This window comes from Heloderma suspectum, chromosome 5, assembly GCF_057233095.1.
Source record: "Heloderma suspectum isolate Gila_16-S chromosome 5, 16-S_ref, whole genome shotgun sequence".
Taxonomy (NCBI): domain Eukaryota; kingdom Metazoa; phylum Chordata; class Lepidosauria; order Squamata; family Helodermatidae; genus Heloderma; species Heloderma suspectum.
The window spans coordinates 211917040-211935190 of NC_139462.1; the positions used below are offsets into that span (position 1 = coordinate 211917040).

Consider the following 18151-nt stretch of genomic DNA (forward strand, 5'->3'; position numbering starts at 1 on the left):
ACATAATAGCATTTTTTTTTTCCTTTGGATATTCCTGAGGCTGCTGCTGTGGGGATACCATACCAGTAGCTTATTTTTCAAGGGAGATAGACCACCCAAGGTGTTAAGGTCACAAATCAAGGTAGAGACCACAGCCTATGATAGGGACACAGAACCTCGGACCTAGAGTCCCAATACAGCCCCCTCCAGGGGTCTCCAAAAGGCCATGACCCTTTCCTTCCAACCAGCAATCATTTGGTGGTTTCTTGGCTCTCACGCAGTTGTTTCTCCATTCCAAAAGGTTGAAATGCCTCTCCTAAGGCTTAGTTGCTGGCGCTCGGAGGTTTAAGGTAAATTGTGCTGGTATTTTTTGGCTCTGCCCACGACTGGAATGCAACCCCCCCCCCCAGCTTCTCTGGAATGGAATTCAGATCTAGGGCTGATATGCTCCGCACCCCTGTGATGTCCTGACGCCTTGGAGCTGGTTCCAAATTTGAGGGGTTCGTCTCATGTTCCACCTCCCATGTCAGCAGTTGCTTTTCTCTTCCACCACATGTTCCATTTCCACACAGCATTGTGGGCCATTATAATGGTGGGCCGCCACCTGGGACTCATCAGGGGAGTGCCAGAAAAGGGAGCCTGACGTAGTAGTGTCAGCAGCAGCATGCCTGTTAGCAGTGGATCAAGATAGAATGACTCCTGCGAGCTCTGGCTCTGCCTGGGAGACTCTTTTTACAGTTGTATGCCTCCTGTTCTCCAGAGGCTGAAAGCAACATACATGGGTCTATGCATGCCTGCCCATGTTATCCTCACAACCCTTGAAGTTAGGTTCGGCTGAGAGAGGTGACTGGCCCAAAGTCACCCAGCGAGCTTCATGGCTGAGAGCTGGTTCCGGACATTATCATACGCAGCGTAGACCCACTGAAATCAGCGAGACTTAATTACGACCACCTTAAGTCCTACTGATTTCAATAGGTTAAGTGTGACTAAGACTAGATCCAGCCCTGAGTGCTGACTTGAGCCTGGGTCTCCCAGTCCTGGCCTAACACTCTAACCATTACAATGCACTGCCTTTCTTCCTTCCCTCCGGTGCATCATGATCATCAAGACCTACCATAGAATGTGCAGTAGGTTCCACAGTGCAACCCTTTATTTGTTTATTTAATTAATTCATTAATCGCCCATCTGGCTGGTCACCCATTAGCCACACTTTGTCCAACAATGCAGTGCAACGCAATGAGATGTAGTCATTGTCTTCATCCAACATTCTCCTGTTTTAACTCCTCTGCTAATGCATCAGGACTCCAATTGTGCCCATAGCAGGCTAGGAAATGAAGCAAGGGCGGCGGGGTGTGTGTGTGTCAGAAAGTGTTATACACTGGAGAATTTAAAAATCTCTGGGCTGTGAGCCAGCAACCCTAATACAAAGGTACTCTGGGCAGCTGCTTTGCAAGTTTACATGTTTGAACCTTCCTTTCCCAGAAGGTGCTCCTCCAAAGTCATAGCAAGAGCCTATTTTAAAAGCAGGACTTGTATGCATGGGAGAAGAGGGACCCGTTTGATGGTTAAAACTGAGTATATATATAAAATGAGGCTGTATTTAATGCAGCCTTCCCCAACCTGGTGCCCTCCAGATATTTGGGACTACAATTCTCAGCGTTCCTGACCACTGGCTACAGCAGCTGGGGATGATGGGAGTTAGGAGCCCAAAACATCTGGAGCACAGGATTGAGGGCGACTGATTCCGTGTGTGTGTATACACATACACACAGTTATTTTCCACGAGGTTCCGAAACAAGGACTGGTAAGTTCAAGCCATAAATAGCTCAATTAATAAAAACGTGCATGGCCAACATACTTCATCGGCTGCTGGGGTTAAAATGCACGTCCAGCATGTGAACCAACCCCAGCAAAACGCAAGAAACCAATGTCGGCGACAAGGCCGGGTAAAACGAACGGGGGTAGGGTAGCGGCGGGGCAATCCGATAGCAAGCCTTACGATCCAACAGGGAGATCGAACGAGCGACGCGAGAGAGAAGCAAGAAAAAGGAAGCAGCATAAAGGAACGAGCTACTTGGCTGCCATGCCAGGCTGTGTGCATGGGAAGGAGTGCACGGGAGAAGATGCACGTCAAGAAAAGGTCCTCTTTCCTCCTGCCCACGTGTAAGGAGCCCCCCGCCGCTTGCTTAAAAGAAGAAAAAAAATAATTAAAAAAAAAAAAGCTCCTTGCAAGGCAAAATGATCGCTTAACACAACAACTCAACTGCTCTTCCTTGCGCGGCTCAGCAGCGCCCTCCACGCCCATCTGCAGCACTGCAGCTTCTCCTACTCGCTCTCCCCCCCCCCCCCGCTCGCGCCGGCAAACAACAAGCAGGCGCTTCCCCCCCGCTCGCCCAGAGTCGCTTCTCTAAAACAGGCTTCCAGCATTATATACCCTTCTAAAAATAGCCTGCCGCGCGCACGGCCAATCAGGACGGGTCGAATTTCGAATCGGCCCAATCCGGGGAGGCGTCACGGAGAGGTTCGGTCACGCCAGGAGGGGCCGAGATGCGCCGCGCGCGGCCATTGGGCGGCTCTGACATCATTGGAACGCGGTGTAACGAGTTTGTTGTTGGAGATTGGGCAGCCTTCGGAGCCGGCGTAATGGGATCACGAGGTGGCGGAGGGAAGGGGGGAGAGGAGCGGAGTGAAGGGGGCGGGGCGAGTGGGGCTCGGAGCAGAAGGGAGGGGGGCAAAGAGGAGGAGGGAGTAGGAAGAGGAGGAGGGAGTAGGAAGAGGAGGAGGGCTGGCCAAGAGGAGCTTTGAATAGGGAAGTTTTGCAGGGGGCTGCATTCGCAGTCATCTCAGTGTTTGCAAATATTGAGTAGCTTTCTGAGCGAGTATCACCTCGAGAGAGCCCAGGAGCGGAAAACAGGACCAGCAGCCTTGGGGAGGCTTTGCAAAGAGCCCTAATAAACCATCTACATATTGCTGTGCAATTGAACTTTGCATGAAACTTTGCTTTTTATATATTATCCTTCTAAAACGAGCTGTCTTCATCTGAAATACCGAACAGGGATTTAATATATAGCTAGAGACAGGGTGCTTTTTTTTTTTAATTTAAGAAAAATACCTTCTCTCTTTGTTTGGTGTGTGTGTTTTTTAATGTTTTTTTGGTGGTCGCCCTTTTTCTCTGGAGGAGGAGGAGGAGGAGGAAGTGGGACTTTGTAAATAGCTGGTCGTATTTCTGTCACCATCACCTGCCATCGCGATACCGTCGACAGCAGCAGCAGCAGCAGCGATAGCGGCGAAAGACATCTCTGTATTGTTGTTTATATTACCGTTTTTGAAAAGACGTCGCAAGCGGACATTGACTTTGTGGAGGGTTTATTGCTGCAACTTTCCCCCCCTTAAAAAAAAAAAAAAAAAGGACATGGATGTGCTCCCAATGTGTAGCATTTTTCAGGAACTCCAAATTGTCCACGACACTGGTTACTTCTCTGCTTTGCCATCTCTGGAGGAATATTGGCAACAGGTAAACGAGGAGGGGGTTCTTTTGCTTGTCGACGTTGCTTTTAGGCTGTATGATTTGGAGCAACAATGATCTGGGTCAGATCCTTGCCTTTTAGGCTTCCTCTAGAAGGCTGTTTTTATTTCTTTATTTATTTTGGGCTTTTTAAAAAAGAAAGGGAGAAAATGGTTTGATTCTGAGCAGGTGTGCTTGGCTATTCTGAAATAAGTAACATTATTTTTTTTTCTTTATTTTTAGAATGTATGATGGTTTCCCGTTTCCCAGTACGTTGCTGTTCTGAATGGCGCTGTCAGATCTTATGTACAGTGGCTGGTGTGTTTTGAATGCTTGCCCTCCACTCGTGTGTGTGTGTGTGTGTGTGTGTGTGCTCTCTCTCTCTCTCTCTCTCTCTCACACACACACAAAAACAACAACCACTAGAGAGAAATGTTGCCATCTCAAATAAATAAATAATATAATCCCCAAGTCCTGTCCTGTGTTTCACATTTGCTTGATCCAATTCCTGGCAAAATTCCTTGGAAGCAAATCCAAATGCTACAACTAGATCTTGTCATCTGAACTGTTTTTCATTTGCGGAGTTGCTTCTCCCTGCCTTGCTATAAAAAGTAAATTTACAGTACTAATTTTCCATGACAGTGCAACGATTGCCCACCATCTAGCTACTTGCTGTTTTACTAGTTTTATGAAGTATTTTTTTTTCTCCCCCCCCCCCACCGCCTCCGCCATGAGTTGTCAGTCATATGACAATGATCCTGTTTGGTTTTCTCTCATAATTGCTTTGAGTCTTTCTACTGGAAGAAGAGGCTTGTTGCTTGCCTTTAATGGATATGGAAACCCCCCTCCCCTTCCCCAAGTAATAGGATTTCTTGGAGACAAGATTTGTGTTTTTTTTTCATTGTCTTGGATTTGGGGCGGGTGTGTGTGTGAAGAGGGTATGTTTACTTGCCTTGGCTCCTTGCTGTAATATTTGGTCTTTCACCAAACTGTATGGCCAGATCAAATCAAGTGTGGGTTTTATTTGTAAAGCTTGAGGAACCTATCAAGATGGTTGAAACCCAAAGTGTTAACAGCCTTTTATATGTTCTGTAATTGCTTTCCCCATTCTGCCCCCCCCAACCCCCTCTTTTTTCCAAGGCAGCACAGATAGTACGTGATCGAAATTGATCTAAGTAGTTTCCTTCAGGCATCTTGGAATTTTTGCTGAGATCCAGACTTGAATCCCAGTAGCCTTCAGAAGCATTTTAAAAACCCTCTGAGCGTCAGGCTGGCCCTTTGAGCTGATTTGCATAATGGGGGAATTTTAAATCAGCCCTGTTATGAAAGTTTAACCTGCTCTTTCTATAAATTCCCTTCCTGTTTCCTTATAAGATCAATGTATTGCACTGCATCTTATGAAGGTGGATTTTTGTGTGTGTATTTTAAGTCTGCTGCAAATCAGTTGCCTAATTATAGGGAAACCTATAAATATTGATTAGGTAGCATTATTTTTCCACTTCTTCCCCTCTGTCCTCCCCCACCCTTCTTGATTAACAAGGAAGGAAAAATCTACAGCCAAATCCTATGCAAGTTTACTTATAAGCAAGTTCCACTGTGTTTACGGGGGCTTACTCCCAATAAGTGTGTATAGGATTGGAAAAGAGAAGTGTGTCTGTGTGTTTGTGTAAATTAAGAGGGTACTGTGACAAACTCTTCAAGCTGACATTTAAGAGGGGGGAAATATGTGACATTTTCTTTCGGGGGGGTCATCTTTGTACTGCTATGGAGGAAGAAGAGATCTTGTTTAAAAAAAATATGATGGCTAGTATTTTGTGGGGATGGATTTCCTGATAAATAAACATACCCCACATTTTAGCCCCTTTATATACTGATCCTTGATGTGCTGCCACCTCTCAAAAGTAACGCTTGCATTGCTTCCTTGTCTTGTGTCCAAAGCTCTATGTGGTGGTGGGCGGGGGGGGATTTGTGTCACTCAGAGGCTTGTTTGTCTCATCTTTGGGAGAGTAAAGGGTTTTTTTTTTTTACATGTCCCGTTGCATGTAGATTTGAACCATGTACTTTCTTGGCAAGGTATCAAGATTTTAAAAGGAAGTCTCCTTTGGCATGGAGTGAAAGAAATAGGGTGATGACTCATTCAGTTGTGCTTTTGGCCAGTAGATAAAGTTCTTGTTCATTGTGGGACTCCCAGCAGGACCTTAGAAGTTGTACTTCTCCCTATACACCCCTCCCCGCCCCCATACCATGTTATAATTCTGATATTTTGTTTCTGAAATTTGGATTGTCAGCCACACATGCTTCTTGAGTTTAGGACACAAGCAATAGCCTTAGTCAGTTTGGTGGAACTCCAGTTTGGTAATCCTCTGCAAAACTCCTTTGAAACCCTTGATTAATTCAGGTAAGGACAGAGGGGCATAATTAATGTTTGGAGAAGGTCCAGTTGAGAAGAGTGTGACTTAACTCATTGAACATCTCCTTTCTAGGAGATGGCTATTTAGTTAACATACTAGGAGTCATGGCTGAAGAATGTAGGTAGGTTTGAACTCTTGGGTTTGAACTCTTGCCCAATGCTTGGGAATTGTGTTGTTTACAGTAACAGTCATCAGGGTAAGAGTTGTGTAGTCTGTAACTTTAAAGTAGGCTAGCAACCAGAAATAAACACCCCGTCTTTGTGGGTACGTGGCCTGGTTGAATTTGGCAGTGTGTTTATCACTATAGGTTTTGACCTATATTTTTTAATGATTATTTTATTTTTATTTTGTAGACTTGCTTAGAGTTGGAACGGTACCTGCAGAGCGAGCCTTGCTATGTGTCTGCCTCTGAGATAAAATTTGACAGTCAAGAGGATCTGTGGACCAAAATTATTCTGGCACGTGAGAAGAAGGAAGAATCTGAACAGAAGGCTGTGTGTCTTCCGAAGGAGGACAGCACAAGTAGCCAGAGCTTAGAGACTAACAGTTTGAATTCTGATATCAGCAGTGAATCTTCAGACAGCTCTGAGGAACTTTCACCTACGACTAAGTTTACCTCTGATCCCATGAGTGATGTCTTAGGCATGGCCAATACGGGAAACTTGAGTTCATCGGTCACTTCTACTCCACCTTCTTCCCCTGAGTTGGGCAAGGAACCAGCTTCTCAACCGTGGAATTGTGCACCTGGTGAATTGCATTCACCAGGCAAAATTCGTACTGGTACTAGTGGAAAGACTGTGGAAAAGGGTACCCCGGTCAATGGCGATGCCTCTCCGGACGGGAGGAGGCGGATTCACAGGTGTCTCTTCAATGGGTGCAGAAAGGTTTACACCAAAAGTTCACACCTGAAAGCACATCAGCGTACCCATACAGGTGAGTAACCTTGTGGTCTCCTGCAATTGAACAACATGTCTTGCTGTGGGTACTCTAAATATTAGCTTTGGAAAAGAAAAGTGGGGTATAAATATAAAATTAAGATGGAGTCGCTCCTGTACGTGTGCAGATTCCAGAACTCCTCGCCACAAAGGGACGAGGGCATAGTCTGAAGGCACATGATAACTGTGGCAGCCCTGGTGCAACTAAGCAGGTCTGGGTTTAGTTAGTACCTAGGTACAAGATAGGATTTCCAGGCTATCATGGAAGTTTCATGAATTCCGTCATAGGTTAAAAAACGAAATAAGGAAACCTCCTTTGCTCCCTAGTTCTATTGCCTTGACAGTCAACTTTCTTTTACAAGGATCTCTGTGACCTGTGGCTTAGACTCTTAAGATGTGACAAGCTACTGTCACATCCCACCTTATTTTTCCTTCTCCCCACCCCCCACACTGTTCATGACCCACAGAAGAACTCATGCACTGAAATGGCATCAGGAATGACAAGTCCCTTCCATCTATGGCTGGGGTGGCCCTCTAGGTGTTTTGGCCTACACCTCCCACCATCCTTCACCATTTGCTCTGCTGGCTAGGTCTGATGAGAATTGGTGACCAAAACGTGGCCAGCCACAAGTTGCCCGGCTCTGATCTATGGCTTCAGCAGAAATGCTGTCCTTTATTCCAGGGAGCCATCTGAAGTTGGCTAGCTGTATAACTGCCTCTGGTTGGTGATAACTATTAGGAAAACCCTTGTTGCTAGTAGTGTCATAATATTACACAATTTCTGGAGCAAGAGCTCAAGGCCATATGATGCAATACTAGCTGAGGTTTCCCAGAATGCAAGGCATCACTTCCTCATTCTTCTCCATAAGCCCATTGCAAACTCTTCTGTACAAAGCTTAGAAGAGGCTATTTCTTGAGCATGACTGGTTCCTGATTTTTATTTTTATTTTTTAAATTATCCCATGGCTGAGAAGGTGCACAATTGCTTAATCTTTTCCAAAGGGGGAGGGGGGATCCTTCAGGCAAAAACTGGAGAACAGAAACTTAACAACAGAAAGGAAACTGAGAAACGCCTCAGAAATGGGGAATTTAATCTTGACTGACGGGCAGATTCCTCATTCATTCAGAAATGGATCTCTTAAACAGCAGAAGTGTGGCTGGTTGGTTGTGCCACAAACTAGTTCTATGTGCCTAAGCAGAAGTAAAAGAATGTTTTGAGAGATGCATTTATAATCGTGAAGATGACAATGAACTCTACAAGCCTTTTATGATCTTGTGGTTTCACTTGCACTGCTAAGCATACAGAATTTTACTACTGTGAAACTTTGATTTCCAAGCAAAACAAAACCTGGGTTCCCTAAGCTTCACATGAAAGGATGTGAGGTGGATGGACACTGGAGGGCTTGTATAAATCTTTTATAGTAGAAGTAGCTGGCATGCTTGCTTTTTCAGCATGAATATTCTACAGTGCTTGATGACTGGGTAGATGATGTGCAGAGACACTTTGCAGTTGTGCAGAGCAAGGTTCTGCATCTTGAGAGGAAGAGCTAAAGGTCTGCTCTTCGAAGATGCTCTTTCCACCATATGAAGGGAGAAGAAAGCATAAATCAAGAAATATCTACTGTGTTTCCCCAGCTCAGCACTTGGGCAAATTGAGGAAGGGGCAGAGACGATGCTTTCAGATGCCCATTCTTCTATGGAAATGAAACTTACTTAAAAAAAAATAAATCTTTTCGGGTAGTTTCCAGGAAAAGAGGAAGCACAGTTTTCAACAGCTAACCCATAAAATCTTACTCAGAATATCAGACTAGAAAATATTTTTTTCCCCTTCCCTGAATTGTTGGCTTTCCTATTAAGGTGCTAATTCTAAAACCAGTATGCATCTGAAGGTGGTTTTATTCTCCATTCCTTCCCCCCTCCTCTCTGGGAGTTTTTGTCCCATGTATACCTGGAGAAGGTAGCTTTGTCTATTGCTGATTTAAAAACAAGGCACTCATTTACAGCAGTAACTCTTAAAGCTGTATAAAGATCCACTGTCAGATCTTCTCAATTCAGGGGCAGATTCTGTCAAACTCGCTAGATCTTTAAAGAGAGAAAAGAATGGAACAAAAGAAACCCTGGGGAAATCATAATGCTTGAGTTGCAGCTTACTGCCTTTCACATACAGTGGTTAGCAGTAAGGCTGGCATCCTTTGGTCTAGACGTTCGGCCTTAATACAGCTTTTCTTCATTGAGTGGAACTAAACAGGCTTGAAACCAAGTAGCTTGCCTTAGCTGATTTGTAGGTTAGACTGCTCATTGCTTTCCAAAATGATTATATATAATTTGTTGTTATTTTATATTAATTTAGCAAGTCCATGAAAGCTACTAGTCCATGAGAATATTTGCTACCTCCCCCCATGCCCCCACCCCACACGTATACCTGTCATTAGGGGCCTAGAAGAAATAGAGAATCAACTTTTGTAAAACTTCCCTAAATTCTTACTCGCCCCAGGTGATCAGCTAAGTGGTGATCTTACAAGCCTGAATTACACTTACAGAATATTCCTAGCATGCAGAGTGCTTCAGAAGGCTTACATCACTGGCATCTTCCAGCCGAGCTTAATGTTTTGCTGTTGCAGCAAAACTGTCAACTGAGAAACATCTAAATTCTCTATCGGCATTCTCGGAAGTATTTAGCATGCTGTTATGAATGGAAGTGAGCAGCCTTGTTTCCTATGCAAAAACAAAACCCAACAACAGCAACCCAAAACAAATGAATCGATATTTATCTTTGGTTGGAGAGAGATACGGATATTTAATAATCTGGGATGTTTTATTTTGCAGGAGAAAAGCCTTACAGATGCTCATGGGAAGGGTGTGAGTGGCGTTTTGCAAGGAGTGACGAGTTAACCAGACACTTCAGAAAGCACACAGGAGCTAAGCCTTTTAAATGTAACCACTGTGACAGGTATGTGAATGGAAACTCCCTTTACATAATCTGTATACCCTTCCTGCCCCCACCCTCCCCCAAGCCCTTCCATGGGAAGCAATGAGGGTCAAACTACATGATACATTAATTATGTAGTGTGTAGCTGCCCGCATTCTTATTTGAGAGTAAGTGTGTGTGGCCCTGATTTTGGATCAGAACCAGCATGCACCAGGGGGAGATAAAAACGTTCCATCCCAGCTGTTTGCTGCCCCAAAATCCCCCCACCACCACCACCACCATGCAGGGATTTTAAAAAGAGGGGGAAAGCCTCCATTGGCTTCAGTTGAGACTTTCATTTTTCAGTCCTCACATGGTGGTGGTGGGGATTTCAGGAAGCAAATGGCTGTGGTTGGGATGTTTAATGGTCATCTCCTGGTGTGTGCTGGCCGCAGTCTTAAGAAAGCAAGAGAGGGGGCAACGACACACTGTGTAATTAATGTCATGTTAGTTGAATCCTGAGTTGAGCACTTCACTCACAAAGAAACTAGACAAACTGTTTCAGCACACATAACATCTCTCCCAATGCATCTGAGCTCTTTTTTAAATAAGGCATCCAAGTTTGCTGATCAGCAATAGCGTAGTTTTATCTTCCAACAGCAAAAATAAAAATCCTTTGATCAGGTGAATAATTCCTACATCTGCTTATGAGAAAGCCAGGTCTTGTAGTCACATATGCACTTGCCTATTCCAGATCAGCCTAATTTGAAATCCAGTGGAAATACTCCTAGAGTGGGTTAAAGTTTGCCGTATAGACAGATAGATAGCTTCTACATGGAATGGATTCAGGTTGAATAATAGGGTAAATAATTGAGCAACTTGTTGAGGTACTGAGGCTGAGATGCAACAAGGTGCCTTGCTCTTAGGTCTCCCAGATCAAATTCTGTGTTTCTCTGGTCCCTGAGATCAGGAGGACAGTGGAACAAGTTGACAGAAGTTCGCTGAATATCCTTCAGTAGCTGAATGAATGTTTAGAAGAAAAGATTGGGTTCGCTCTCAGTGGTGTTGTTTAAGATGTAGTGAATGCTTGGACAATGTAAAGCAGGGCTGGGGAACATGTGACGCTCCAGATGTTGTTGGACTGCAACTACCATCAGCCCTAACTAGCAGAGTCAATAGTGAGGTATGGCTTTTGCAGTCCAACAACATTTGGAGAGTGACATGTTCCCTACCGCTGGCGTAAGAAGGTGGACTTGATGACCTTTTCCAGTTCTTTAAGGTCCTACAATCTCCTCTTCTATTTCTCTTCCTCCACCCCTACCTTTTGTCAATACTTCAAAACGATTTTTGTTTTCTAAGGAATAGTTCTTCCACTAAGTGATCTTTTCTCCACCCCTTCTACATTTAGTTGGAAGTTAGATGGATTCTCACCAGCCTTCTGTCGTGGCGAGTTATTGATAGGGGATCAGAAAGAGTTGGTTGTAGTGACTAGTATGTTGGAGAGGTTAAAATCCCTGGTCAGGTGTGAAGCTCCTTTGGGGTGTTGTAGTCTTTCAACCTGATCTACCCCACGGGATCATTGTTGACACTAGCATGCCATTCTGAGCTCTTTGGAGTAAGGGCTGGATAGAAATGTAAATGCAACTGGTGAAGAATCAGATCACAATCGCTGTGCTGACACTCGTTTTACATTCAGATGTTTTGCTGTGATGCAACAATTTGCAATCTGGCCATGTGGCGGAGTGATCAGCCCACTACTTTGCTTTCTAGTCACCTAGTCAACAATGCTTTGCTATGTTCAAAGGTCAACACACATTGATTGTTGTGGGAATTACTTCTGCATATTGCTTATGCTCATAAATGTAGCATGCTGCATAGTCGCAAGGTGCTCTATAGTATTTTCCTTGGCCACAAATGTGCATGAGTAAGGTGACTGATATTTCCATTTTACAGGAAGGGTACTGAGGCTGAGATACAATACAGTACCAAAGGGCCTTGTGCTCCAGTCTCCCAAATCATATTGTGTGTCGTCTGGGCTGCACTGCAGCCCTCAGGCCTGATGCTCTACCACCATTCCACTTGTGATTGTCAATGCCCATTTGACAATTAACTTAACAATCCCCTCTTCTTCCTTGACAGGTGCTTCTCCAGGTCTGATCACCTGGCCCTTCACATGAAGAGGCATCTCTGAATGGGTGAAGAGATCGAATCCTGTGGGCTAAGAGGCTTCGAGGTCAACCGGCCTTGAAAGAAGGGATGCGTATTCCAGCCAAAGCATGCCATTTTGCACCCTAACCCAGTTGCCTCCAGGGCCTCTCTTCCTTGGAAGGTCTTCAGAGGGCTAAACAAGTCATGTAAGAAAACGGCATAGCGACCGCACGGTGTGGGTCTCATCCGCTGGTACCCAACCTTCTGAGTGACTTCCACGCCTTCCGCCGTGAGCACGTGCACTGAGAATGTTAATGATTGGACGACTGTATGTTATTGAGGATCTACTGGGCGACTGTATGCTGAGGCACATTATTTCTTTTCAGTTTTTCGTTTTGTTCCTTGTGGTTGTTTTATAACCGTAAGAGAAAAGGTCGGCTGAATGGGGGGGAAAAAAATGCATATGTAAGGAGTATAATGCAAGATGGAGTGAGCACCAATCATTTCCAAGGGGCAGGGGGAACGGGGTGTCTGCACTTTTTTTTTTTAAGAAAGAGGGGACAGGAAGGGAGGGGAAGGAAAGTCAGGACACCAGAAATGGAGGGAGGGGCCCCTATCCTGTGTGAGAGGAGCTTTTGGTGTCTGGTCCAGCTATTAAATGTGCAATGTGTCAAGTAGCTTGTTTTACTTGCTACAGAGCTCATTTGTAATCCATTGTATAAGCTGTGTATTTACAATATAACACAACCTATAACTTTTTCATTATAATACAAAGGTTATTGCATGGTTCTGGGGAACTATATGCTTTTCCATTCTTTAATCAGGACTGCAGGTGTTTTTTTTTTCTCTCTCTCTTTCTCAATTCCAGTTAAGAGCTGCTACAATGCAATTGGTTTAATGTTACATAACATACAGAACCTGGATATATATTTTTTTTGTCCTGTTGCGTGGATAAAACCACTGTAGGTTAGAAACTGATTTTAAAAAAAAATCTCATGCAGCTATTTCCCCCCTTTTATTTATGCCTTGAGGTCTCATTTCTGGTTTTCTAGCTGTTAATGCACTGTTGACCTTAATAATGGTGCCTTATGCAAAGTGATCTCCTCTTGTAGGGGGTCTTATACAGGGGTATGGGTGATGTATGCTTCATTAAGGCTCTCTTGTCACCTGACACTTGTACTGTATCAAATGTATATTATGAAGAGGTGGGGAGAACATAAGCTGATGTTTGGGTTTTCAATGTATAGAAACATTCTTGTCATGTACAACTTTAAAAATTCCAGGAATAATCTGACCAGTTCTTCCAACTTGAGAATCCCTAGGTTTTGCGTTTTTTAAAAAAAAAATTTGACCATGCACAACCCCATTTCCTTATTCCGGTCCCTCGGCAAATAAAACCATGTATTCCAAAATGTTATGTTTCTCTTAAGCATATTTAAAAGTGCAGGGGTGTTAAAAGAAAGAAAGTATTTGCTTAAAAGGCACAAGTTCCACATCTTTCTCTTGGTTAAAACAGGAAAAAAAATGCAAGACTTTTTTGATGAAAAACAAAAGCAAAAAAAAAAAAGTTAGCCGTGGGCAGAAAATATCTAATGTATGTATATTTGTGTGTACAGTAATTGTAGCTCCATGTGTGTGCGCGCGTGTGTTTGTGTGTGTGCGTGCGTGTGTATATCTATAAATATATAAATATATAGATAATATATAAAAAAATTAAAGGATTGAATTGAGTTCTTTGCTAGAAAATATCACAGCCCATCAGGAGCTCTCCGTTTTCCTGCATTTCATATTAACAAAGCAAATGAAAGGCAGTTAGTAACACTTAAAACTCACAACCTTTTTAATTTGTACACTTCTAAAGAGTTTGGGCCAAGACCCAAGGGAAGGAGATTGGGCCTGCCAGATTTAACAAGAGAAAGCTGTTGCATTTCACTTCGGTGGTGGAGAATGCTTTGCATGCCCAGAAGTCCCGATATTCACGTGAGCGGTGTGGCCCCTGCCCACCCGGTGCGCTGGAACCCCTCTGAGGGCAGGCCTGGGCACTTTAATCCAAGCCAAGGTCAGGTGCCTTTCATCTATTGCAAAGGATGTTTGAAATGCAACAGTCCTTTGCCGGCCAAACTTGCCTATTTAGATGTTTTCAGATCATCTGGATATGCTACTTTCATGGCCATTTAAAGATGGGCATTCCAGTAACACCCCCTACCCCAGCATCTAATCTAACCCCTCAATTTCTGTCCTCCAAGCCTATCTAGATAGGAAGATCTAAGAATGAGCTCACTGATGGTTTTGTTATTTTTGGTGTTAACCTTTGAGCCCAAGATGCAAAGCAGTTCTATGAGAGATTAGAAATAGTCCCAAGAAGGTGAGCCAGTGAGGGTTGTTTTTTTCCCCTCTGTTCAAAAACTGCCTCCCTTGACAACAGTGACATATTTACATGAAAAGCACATCTATAGCCCATTTCTTGCTATTTTGGGCAGCTTTTCCTGGAAATGGTGGTGAAGATTAATAGTTTTCTAAAACACACTAGGCACCAATTTATCTGATACTAAGGAACACAGAGGCTCACACTGTTTGTATTGCTTTATGATTTTTATATGCTTGGAAGTGCACTTTTTTCTTTAAAAAAAAAAAAGTAAAAATATCTTGTAGGAGAAGATCATATTATCTGCAATCTATGGAACTCTAATGTAAACACGGCGCTTCACTTAAGCAGGGGCTGCCTTGTTCTTTTTGCTTTTGGGGAAATTCATTGGAGGTGTAATGACAGATGCCATTTCATACATGGAACATTCCCCAGTTTATAGTACATACCAGGAAACCCCTTTCTATGCATGTGTGTATCAGAATCCTCACACGTGCATCCAAGGCAGCTATGGAGGGTTTTTGTTTGGGAGATTTGTGTTCAAGGGGAGTTTTTTTAGCCTTATTTGCAATGCCTTCTGCTTAGCCATAGTAACCCCTATTAATAAAAGAAAATAAAAAGAGATCTTAAAAAAAATTCCCTTGCATTAGCTTTTCTCAGTTGTGAAATATCAATTGTTTTGGATGAGGGCTGTCTGCCATATGTCAATAAAAAAATAATTGCTTTTGTGGTTAAATAAGTACATTTTGTTCAGGTGATAACTGAGCCTCAATCAAGCTGAAAGAAAAAAAATTGCTTGAAATTTCAGAAGAAAATTTCTATTCATGAAATTTCTTTTTTTTGTTTGTTTGTTTTTTGGAAGCACCCTGTTATCTAAAGAATCTCTTTGTAAGATTTTTGTAAAAAAAATTTGTTTTACAAGATTTTATTTGAAATTGTTTTTTGCAAGATTGTTATATTTCTGTATGAATGTATTTTTTATTGGAATAACATAAAAAAAAATTCTTATCAGCATCCCTGGTCTGTTTCTTTTCTTTTTCCTTCAGTGGAATCAAACTGTTAGAAAATGTATTATCTGGATTTGGCATCCAGAACTCTTATTCTCATTAAACTTTCCCAGCTATGGATAAAGACAATGGTTCTTATAAATATTGTAGCCAGACTTGCCAAGTCTGGGAGCAATTGGTTACACTTTACCAAACACAAACTTCTGCAACTCACGTATGCCACATCAGATGCTAAATATGAAAAGCCCTTTCGTGGGTTCCCATTGTAATAATCGGCACAAAAGGTGGGGAGGCATATAGAACACATGAGCTCTGTAGCCTGCCTGACTCAATAAAAAGTATGTGGGATGGAGAAGAGTGTCCAGAAAGGAGTCTGCTTCTCTTCTAGCAACTCTTAAGTCTCCAGTGGGAGGCCCACCTCATAACCAGAGAACATCAGAGATCCAATTCCTGTAGGCCGTGATAGCTGGAGAAGTGATGAGACCACTTCTAACTCTCACCACCTTTTAGTTACTCTGATGTCTTACTAAGTCACTGAACACCAGCTGGTTAATGGAGTTGTGGTACTTTCAGGAAATTCTTAGACCTTGAATCTCCTGGGGAAGATAGCGGTAGAAAAACCATTCTCTGGGTTAAATCCAACTGCATGCTTGTGGACAGCCGCTAGCACAATGGGACTTTCTCCATCTCTCCCCACTGCAGCCCTCTAAGCTGCTCTGAAATCTTAAGAGGGCTTCCCAACCCCCGGGAGCAGTTTTTGAGGGGAGGGGATGCCTGGGGAAGGGGGAATCACCCCCTCCCTGAACTGCTTCTGTCAGCAGAATAAGTTTAGAATCCCACCTTCTGTGTCTTTTCCAGTATGTCTGGGGGTGGGGGTAAACCTAGGAGGTTGCTCTCTCTCTGTTGTTGGAAATTGGGAACGGACAATATGTGAGGTTAAGTGTTCTGTAAATCTTTTTAGGGCCTTCCATACATCAGGTCAACAACTCAAATTCTAACCGAAAACATTCTCCCCGTGCCCTGCCTTAGCCTGGCTCTGGCCGCAGCTGTACCCAAGGGCTTGCCCAGATACTAGATTTTTCAAGTTGAGAGCTGGCAAACTCGCTTTGATAAGGTGTAGGCTGCCAACCACCCCAATTGTACTACCAAAGCGTAGACCACCAACCACCCCAGTTTTACTACTTTGACCAGTAAAACAGGTGTAAAACAGTAACTAGTCTAGCACTAGTTTGTAAAAAGCCAGAACATTCTGGTTTCTTACTATTAGGCCCTTCCCCTACCCCATGATGCACTAGGGCCTGCCAAAGCCTTGCACCTTACATGCACCAGATTCTGCTTTGACTTGATCCCTGAACTGAAATTTCCTTCAGCTGCCTGCTGTTACCTATTAATTCCAATATTTTGGAAATAAAAGTCGGCAGCCCTCTTTGAAGAGGCGCACACACACACACACACACACACACACACACACACACACACACACACATCCCGTGGTGGCCCTTCCATAAGAACATCAGAAGAGCCATGCTGGATCAGACCAAGGGTCCATCCAGCGTTCTGTTCACACAGTGGCCAACCAGCTGTCGATCGGGAACCCACAAGCAGGGCATGAGCGCAAATGCACCCTCCCACCCATGTTCCTCAGCAACTGGTGTACATAGTCTCACTGCCTCTGGTAGTGGAGGTAGCACATAGCCATCGATACCTCTTGCACCTGCCACCTGAAGAGCTTCTGAGCTTCTAAGGAACATCTCTCTGAGGAGATGGAAGAAGCAGCAGACACAACTTGGTGAGATGCAAGTATCTAGGTCCCAGTGGTACTCCTTCCCCCCTGCCCCAACTGCCACCAGAAAGGAAACATCTAGCCCTGAGGGGATGGGAGAAGAAACATCTAGCCCTGAGGGGATGGGAGAAGAAACTGATTAGGCTTGATCTTGAACTCAGAAGGAGAGAAACTGCTGAAGGGAAGAAAGTGAAGAGGAACAGGCTAGTCCAGATGGACGAGAGATGCAATGCATCTATCAACTTCAGTTGCCCATCTATCTGGGCAACAAAATCAAGCATTTTTCTCCCCCTCTTCACTCCAAACACTTACTTTGTGTCTCAGATCTTTTAAAGTTGTAAGCCTGAAGGCAGGGACTGCCTAATCATTGGTTCTTGGAAGCCACTCTGGGAGCCTTTCAACTGAAGAGCAGGATAAAAATGCTGTGATTGATTGATTGATTAATTAATTAATGCAAAACTTTAAAGATGTATTATTTATTATATTTAGGACATTTCTAATCTGCCCCAAAACTAATGTTCTCTAGGCAGATTACAAACAGTTAAACCTAAAAGACCATAGAACAGGTAAAAAATATAAAATACAATACAAACATAAAATACACAATACAATATGATGCAAAACAATAAACAGCACAGGAATCAATAAAACAGCCATAATAACCTAGGACTAAGGGTAGAATCTAGCTAAAGTCCTACTCAGAGTAGACTCATTGAAAGAAATGGGACTTAAGTTAGTGACTAACTTAAGTCCCATTCATTTCAATGAGTAAGTAGGACTTTAGTTGGATTCTACCATTGGTCTCTAAAATGCTTGGCAGAAAAGAAATGCCTGGTGCCAAAAAGATAACAACGTAGGTGTCAGGTGAACCTCTTTGGGGAGTTTATTCCATAAATGCGGTGCCACTACTGAGAAGTCTCCCTCTCTCGTAGCCCCCCACCCAGCTTCCTTTAGCGGGGGCACCCAGGAGAGGGCCTCTGAAGATAACCTAAGGGTCCAAGCAGGTACATGCAGGAAGAGATGTGCCTTTAGATACTCTGGTGTGAAGTAGGCTGAAATTCCATGTCCTCTAACATTTCACAGATGAAAATAGGGATAACACTATAAACA

At 43.6% G+C, this 18151-nt stretch overlaps 1 protein-coding gene across 1 annotated transcript; it reads left to right on the forward strand.

Moving 5' to 3' along the window:
* Nucleotides 1-2715: 2715 nt before the first annotated feature.
* KLF6 (KLF transcription factor 6) lies at nt 2716-12433 on the forward strand. Its single transcript, XM_084859227.1, has 4 exons — nt 2716-3493; nt 6249-6828; nt 9657-9780; nt 11878-12433. Exons 1-4 carry the CDS (start codon nt 3392-3394, stop codon nt 11927-11929), a joined length of 858 nt encoding a protein of 285 aa, XP_084715353.1. The 5' UTR covers nt 2716-3391; the 3' UTR covers nt 11930-12433.
* Nucleotides 12434-18151: the final 5718 nt, after the last annotated feature.

Bases quoted from the DNA above. Each gene is read 5' to 3' on its own strand.
- KLF6 (XM_084859227.1), top strand. From the start codon at position 3,392: ATGGATGTGCTCCCAATGTGTAGCATTTTTCAGGAACTCCAAATTGTC. The intron at 3,494-6,248 runs GTAAACGAGGAG...TTTATTTTGTAG, and splicing joins TGGAGGAATATTGGCAACAG to ACTTGCTTAGAGTTGGAACG. The intron at 9,781-11,877 runs GTATGTGAATGG...CTTCCTTGACAG, and splicing joins AAATGTAACCACTGTGACAG to GTGCTTCTCCAGGTCTGATC.